This window comes from Tupaia chinensis, unplaced genomic scaffold (assembly GCF_000334495.1).
Source record: "Tupaia chinensis unplaced genomic scaffold, TupChi_1.0 Scaffold149184_1, whole genome shotgun sequence".
NCBI classification, from domain to species: domain Eukaryota; kingdom Metazoa; phylum Chordata; class Mammalia; order Scandentia; family Tupaiidae; genus Tupaia; species Tupaia belangeri.
In genome coordinates this window covers 2,346,724-2,354,100 of record NW_006209032.1, presented here as the reverse complement: position 1 = coordinate 2,354,100, position 7,377 = coordinate 2,346,724, and the positions used below count along the sequence as shown (strand labels likewise).

Genomic DNA, 7,377 nt, shown 5'->3' with positions numbered 1-7,377 from the left:
CCACCTGTGGTTGGAGTCCTGGACGTGGCAGCTTCCTTTCTTGCTTTCTCTCTCTCTCTGCCGGCTTTCCTCCCCCCACCACCCCCACCCCCTTGTCAAATTAAAATAACTAAATAAAGCTAAAATAATTAAAAAAGAGGGGCCAGCAGGTGGTGTGGTGGTTAAGGCACTGGAATTCCCACATAGCTGACCACAGTTGAAATCCCAGATCTGGTGGCTTGTTTTCTCTCTCTCTCAGTCTTTCTCTGGCAAAACTCATGTGAAAACAACAACAACAATAATAATAATAATAATGATTCTGTAAGAAAAAGAAAGAAAACAGTTTATTCGGACCCAGTGCTGGTAGCTGGAGGGTCCAAGGCTTCCAGAGGCGGCAGAGGGGAACCGGAGCAGTGCATGGTCTGTGTGTACAGGACTGCTTTCTCTCGTTCGCTGTTTCTCTTGCTCACTGTCAACCTGCTATAAACCCCACCAGAAATCCGTCACGGATGCATGGCCCTACTAACATCATGCCCCAACTTTCCACCCTGGCACACAAAACCCTGCACGGGCCGGTTCCATGGCCTAGCAGTTGAGGCAGCCAGGTCTCATGGTTGGCTACACAGTTCAAGTTCCAGACCTGCTGGCTTGGGAAACGTATGAGACACGTGCGTGTGCATGTGTGTGCACAGAACACTGAACGGAGGGAGGTGGAGAGGAGATTGCAGGTGATCGCTCTCTGTGGGGGAGGGCTCTCCTCTCGTCTCTGTGTGTCTCTCCCAACTGCTTGTGCCCTCTAGCACATAACCACACACATGGAACTTGGGGGGCACCCAAATTCCAAAACAGGAGGCCCTGAGGGACCGCTGTTACCCAGGCCATAGCAGTGGTACCTGTTTTCCTCGGCAGTTCCCCTCGCAGACCTGGCACGAGTGAGCCGGCCTGCCGAGAGACCGTGTCCCCCGTGTTGGCCACTGCCTGTCCTGCCGGGCACCTTGCTCAGGATGTCAGGTTTGTCCAAAAGATGCTCAGCGTAGCACAGAGCGTGGAGGGTCTCGGTTCTCCCCCGCCCCTCACTTCCTCCACAGACGCGGTGGTTCGGGGTCCCAGGCCACCAACTCGGCTCTCAGTGCTGGGCAAGCTGCACTGGAGAAGTTGCTTTTCCTCCCCAGACCTCAGTCTCTACCGAAAAGTGAAAGAAGGATGAGATCAGCGGGTTTCAGATGCTTTGAGGAGCCCTAGGGGTTCATCGGAGCTTCTTGGGGTCAAGTTGGGTGAATTCACTGGTGAGCAAGGTTGCATTTTCATTACTTGTTTCATGTTTTCACTTCTAGTGAGGTCTAGAGGTTTAAAACCCTGGATTACCAGCAGATGGCATGGTAGTTAAGGCGCTAGACTCCCACATGGCCAGCCACAGTTAGGAGTGTGGGACCAGGGGGCTTAGTGTGTCACACCTAACATGTGTGTCTCACCTGCCTGGAATCGCAAAAGCAAGACGGAGGGAAGGGATTGTGGCATGGACATCCTCGGCTGGGGGCGAGCTGTCACTGTTCCTCCCCGCAGTCTCTTTCCGGCAAGCACACGTGCTCTATGGCCAAAGTAAACTAAAATAATAATATAATTAAATTAAAAACAAACAAGGAGCTGGCAGGTGATATGGTGGTTAAGGCGCCGGACTCCCTCATGGACGGCCGCACATGAATCCCAGACCTGATGGCTTTCTCTCCCTCCCCTCTCCCCACCCCTGTCTCACCCTCTTGCTCCCTCTCTCCCTCTCTCCCTCTCTCCCTCTCGCTCCCCCTCCCTCCCTCCCTCTCATGACTGCATGTGCTTTGTAGCAAATTACAAAATAATAACGATAAGTAATAATTCTTAAAAGCAAGTGGATTAAGTCACCTGTAGGGTTTCTTTACACTGCGGCTCTAAAGTCGAATGGGAGCAAGTCCCAGACACTCGTGTTTATCGTTCCCTTTAGGACCCGACTTAGTTTTGGCTGAAATCCAAAGGACTGCGGCCCAGGAGCTGCGGGACCTTCCTGATCGACTCACCCAGGTGGAGACAGCCAGCCAGGAGAGACCGAGAGTCTCTTCTGTGCCCAGCTAGGCTAGGCTCAGTGGGAAAAAGGAAAATACGGCCCAGAACTTGCACGAGGAGGTGATTGATTAACCGAAGAAATAAAATTCATGAGCATGCCCCGTGGCCTAGTGGTTAATGGAGCCAGATCCCACGTGGCAGACCCCACGTGTGAGTCCTCACCCTGGCTGCCGGAGAAAGCATACCAGGGGTGTGTGCCCACAGTCCTGACGGCACATGAGTGCAAGAGAAGGGATTGCGGAGAGTGCGTTCCCCCCCCCCCCACCCCACCCCCACCCCGGTCTCTGCTAAGCACGTGTCCCTCTAGTAATAAAACAAGTAAAATAAGACATAAATTAGAGAGAGACCCATTAAAATGTGGTAAATTCCAAATATAACTAAGTTCCAAGAGGCTGGGGTGATTCATGGAAGAGACGGGGCTCGAAGCAAGCCCTGCCCCTCCTTGAGCCACTTGGGTTGGGGCAGGCGGGCTGCAGCGCCCCAGAGGTGGACACACGTGGCCACAGAGGCCCTCCCGGGCGGCAGCACCCACAGGCTGCCTGGCTGCCTGCCACAAAGACTTCCTGTGCCATCGTTCCCCGAAGGGCTCTTTCCCAAGCCCCTTGTGTTCCAGCAATGACGAGTCGCTCTTGGCTGTGTTCACAGATCCCCCTGCACCGCAGCAGCCGCCACCACCACCTGCAGATGGGGTCCCTCCGCCGCCTGCTCCGGGCCCACCAGCCCCGGCCGCTCCTTAGCCTGGAAGATGCAGGGACCGTCCACGCCCACTGCCGCAAGCTGGAATGGGGACATCAAGACTTAGTTCCTCGGCCTCCTTGGATTTCTTTCAGGATTTTCCTCGCAGCCCCAAGCACGCGCCCCGCCCGACTCCCCGCCCCTCCCCAGCCCTCTCCATTCTCGGACACCTCTGTGTCAGGTCCTCAGCAACACTCAGGGGAAGCCTGTGCTGACGCTGTACCCTGGTCATCCTAAAAGTACCTGCGTTCCCTGCCCCGTGTGGGGTGTTGGCAGTTCACCTGCAGGGTCTGTCCCGTGGTAGTCCGAGTCTTCACGTCTGCCCTCCTGCAGTGTCACGCGCTGTCGTTGGCCGTGGGTGATGGTCTGTAGTCACCGTCTCTCTTTCTGTTGCCATTCCTGTTTTAAAGGCGAGCAGACTAAGTTACTAGGAACCAAAAAAGGGCAGTGGGCGGAAGGGATAGCCGCGGCGACACCTTAAGGCATTATAAGTGACCTTACTTCTGCTTATCTGAGCTTAGGAATGGTGCTGTTGGTGAGATGTCAAGAGACTTCTGCCACACAGAAACACCAGAATTAGAAACGGGGAGGGGGCCCCTGATTCTCACCTGGTGAGGATGGGAGGGCCTCCGCCTTGCCTGGCAGAGGACACCACGCAGTGTGAGCGGGAGGAGAGCTTGGCCGAGCGGATGCTCCTCCCCGGCCCTGCTGTGGTGTCTGTGCAGCTGAAATTCGGATTGGGGTGGGTGTTTTCTTTTTTTCTGGGCTTTGAGGGTTTGGACTGGGGGGGCACCCCTTAGCTCCGAGACTAGCCAGACCGTTTTAGGAGTCAAAGGCAGCGGCCCATGAATCCGCCCTGCTGCTCACAGCTTTGTGTGCGTCCTTCTCTCCCTCTTGATAAACCCCGAAAAGGCAGAACAAGCAGCAGCGGGCAGTGTAGCTCCTGGAGCGTGGATGGCCGGGGCCTGAGGCCCCAAACTACCTCTTGTAGTAGCCAGAGTGAGTGGGACTTCATGACGTGGCACCGGAGGGCTGGGGCGGCATGGGCACAGGAGTCGTGCTTTGTGCTTACCGGCCCCCCGGCCCTCTCCGACGGCCTGGCCCAGAGCTCACGTGCCATCCGGCTCAGCAGCTTGCCGGGAGAGACCGAGGGGCATGGGACTCACCTGGCGGAGCGCAGCCGAGGCCCGCGGGCTTGGCCAGGAGAGCCAGAGAGCAGAGGGCGGTTCCAGGCATGCCTTCGTTGGAGCCCACAGCCGCCCTGCCAGTGGGGGAGCTGGGTTCCTGCTCCTCGGCCCCCCTCCCAGCCTCCGTCAGTGGGAAGGGTGTGTTTGGTAGAGCTGGGTTTCTGTTGTGCCCGGCTTCTTCACGTCACGGTCTCAGTGGCCGTGTCGTTGAGAATGCAAGGTGGGACATCTTTTGGATATCTTTTTCTATATATTTTCTAAAGCTTTACATATGAGAGGGTGTAGGGTGGTGTTTGTGAAACACCTTAGAATTTTATTCCTTGATATCAGAAAGCAAAAATAAATAAATAAAAACCACAGTTGAGATTTGCCTTTCAGAACCTCAGGTTTGCCTCTAACCAGGTGGCCCTGGTCCCCATCAGAGCCTGGAAGTGGAACTGAGGAGACCTCTTCCTGTGGAGTGAGTGTTCTAGACTCCTGGAGTGGGGGCGGAGACAGCTTATTCCCGCGGGGTTAGGTTCCACTGCATCTGCCTCCAGAAAGACCCCAGTGCCTTTGACAGTGGCCAGGGTTCCCTGATTTCCTGCCTGTCTTTCCAAAGGAAACGCATTCCAAATACTTACCTTCCCCGGAGTCCTAGAAAGAAAATGGAATTCTGGTTCCTGCTGTGGTCCCTGTAACCTCAGGTCTCTAATGTGGCCACTTTGCAATTGAAAAGATCCAAGTGGAAATATTTTTACTATGCTGGGAGTAGTTCTACAAAGATACATGAATTCTTAACACTGTTACGTTTCAGTGTAAGTGGCGACTTTCTTTTGGTGTCTTTAAAATGGCCTCATTCCTGTAATACAGCCACCCAGTTTTGTGAGGGAATATATGTGGTTTTGTACAAACGTGTTTCTCGGTGTGTTCTTTTGGAAAGTGCTGGGAGTCGGGGGGCTAGAGATTGGAGGAAGTGGATGAAGGCGGCCTAATCTCCCTCTTTTTCAGTGAATAACTGGAACATCGTGTCTAGATTCTAGTCCCATTCTCTGCATTCACGCGTCTTGTGAAGGACGTGAACACTGAGCCCTTCCCACTCTCGGCCAGCAGTTACAGCTCTGAGACTCGGTGCTTCTCTGACTGACCCCCACTCTGAGCACCCAGATGGGCTGCCTCACCCACTGTTTATTTATTTTAATTTGACCAGAGAGGGACAGCGTGAGCGAGAGCGAGAGACCAGCTCCAGCACTCAACCGCGGTCGGCCATGTGGGAGTCCAGCGCCTTCACCACCGCGCCACCTGCCGGCCCCTTGCCCTCTGTTTATTTCCTGGTCAAAGCGAAGAGAGGCGGGTATGCTCCAGGAGGGGTGGCCAGCATCCTGATTCCTCCCAGAGAGGAATAGTCTGGCCTAGTGAGGTGGAGGGTCTTTCAGGACAGTCCCAAGTTGGAGGCAGGCCTTGAGGCCAGAGGATTCTGTGAACTTTGACATACTCTAAAGACAGCTTTTGAGACCCAGCAGTAGTTAAACTCTGCAGGGACAAGGAAGAAGCCACTGTTTTGAGCCCATAGACAAGAGAAGAGGGCTCTGCGTCTGCCAGGAGAGCAAACACCAGCTTCTCACAAGTATGCCTCGGGCCAGGGTGGCTGGATCCCACATGCCCACTGCACCGCCAAGTCCCGGGCTCAGCGGCTCGAGGAACACAAGTTTGGGTATGAATTAGTCTTTGAGTTCGACGAGACAGGTAGCGACCAGTTCTCCGTAAACCCCTCAAGTTCTCCCTACAGAGCAAGCCCCTCCTCCCTCAGACTGTGAAGAGTGGTTTGCAGTCTGGCCTCAGCTTGTGATCAGAGGAGCCAGATCCCACATGTCAGATTACATAGTTCAAGCTTTGGCCCCGCTGGCTTGCTGAAACACCTGTGACGATTGTGTATGCGTGTGTCCCAGATTTCAACAGTCAACAGGATGGAGAAATGGAGAAGAGATTGTAGCATCACCGCACCCCACTGGGGGGTCTTACCCGCCATTTCTCTGGCAAGAGTTAGTGCCCTCTGGCAGTTAAAAAAAAGCATCGTTTTTGTTGTTTGGCTTTTTTTTGGGGGGGGGAGGGTTTTGCTATGGGGCTCATGTGCTTGACAGAAAGAGACAGCAAGATAGCACTCCCCTGGGGGGATGAGCACGCACACACCCGGTGTGGGTTTAAGCCACTGGGTCCAGGGCTCAAACCACAGTCGACTACGGGGGAGTCGATAGCCATTGTGCCAACTGCCGGTCCCCACCTATTTTTTTTCCCCAGAGTTCTGTTGTGGGGCATGTGGGCTGGCTGTAAAGAAACAGCGAGAAATCGCCCCCAAGGGGAGATCGCCATACCTCAATCACTTCTTCATTCTCTCTGGATTTGGGGCTCACACACACCCATGCCTGGCATGAGTTTCAAGCCCACCGGGTCCAGTACTCAAACTTGTCAACTATGCAGGAGTCCAGTGACGGAACTATTAAGCCATCTTTTGCCCCAAAGTAGTAGTTTTTGATGCCCTGAGCACTGACGATCCCAAGGAGCTGGCGGGCTGGAGAAGGAGGTGAGAGCATGATGATCTGTCCAGGGTGTCTTGCTCCCTCTCCTGTGTGAACACACATGCTCCATCCTTAAAGTAGTTTGCAAACGCAAGTGCAGACCAGGGTCCCCAGCAGGACTGTTAGCACACAGGCTGCTGGGCCTCCTGGGAGCTGCTGGCTCAGCAGGCCTGGCAGCTCGGAAATTTGCATTTTTAACAACTTCTCAAGGGAAACTGATATAGCTGGGCAAGGGATCGCCCTTTCAGAACCACTGGTAATACTGGTATGGGAGACCAAGCTCAGTGCAGCTCCTGCCAGTCTGTCCTGCGACCTTTTGTCCACCTGCGGGCCTGCTGCATGTCAGGCATGGGGCCTCGCGCATGGGGCAGTTGTAGCTGAGTGAGGTAGGCACGGTCGTTGCCAGCCAGGCACTCATGACCTGGTGGGCTGGGGGTGGTTAAGAGCCGAGACAACCATTCCACCCAGTGCCCGGGGTTCATGGAGAAATGGAACAACAGTGTGATAGTTGCGTAGGGACGACTTCTGGGAGTGATGTGTGGTCTCTGACCTGGGCGATCTGCTGATGTGACCTTGGCCCAGGGGCTGCAGTGGTGGGCCTCGTGGACAGCACTCCGGGCTTCGTTTCCCTGTGGCTCATCCTTAGGCAACACCTTTGATCATAACTGGTTCAAGTCCTGGACCTGGTGTCTTGCTTTCTTTCTCTCTCTGGTTAAATTTAAAAATAAATAAAAATAATAATAAAATTAGGGCCAGCAGATGGCGTGGTGGTTAAGGGTGCTGGACTCCCACATGACTGACCATGGTTCATGTCCCAGACCTGACAG

General features: G+C 54.5%; 2 protein-coding genes across 4 annotated transcripts in view; both read left to right on the top strand.

Annotated features, from left to right (window-relative positions):
- The window catches only part of SMARCC1 (SWI/SNF related BAF chromatin remodeling complex subunit C1), a gene marked incomplete at its 5' end in the record, with an annotated part of 117,774 nt that extends 112,886 nt beyond the window's left edge, over nucleotides 1–4,888 (top strand). For all 3 annotated transcript variants that reach the window (XM_027769294.1, XM_027769295.1, XM_014585195.1), the window contains 1 exon segment: nucleotides 2,719–4,888. In XM_027769294.1, the coding sequence (XP_027625095.1) occupies nucleotides 2,719–2,810 (92 nt within the window).
- CSPG5 (chondroitin sulfate proteoglycan 5) overlaps nucleotides 3,426–7,377 on the top strand; it is a 25,626-nt gene continuing 21,674 nt past the window's right edge. Inside the window, exons 1-2 of the mRNA XM_014585194.2 lie at nucleotides 3,426–3,550; nucleotides 5,548–5,720. Of these exons, the coding sequence (XP_014440680.2) occupies nucleotides 3,426–3,550; nucleotides 5,548–5,720 (298 nt within the window). The remainder of the gene's footprint in view (nucleotides 3,551–5,547; nucleotides 5,721–7,377) is intronic.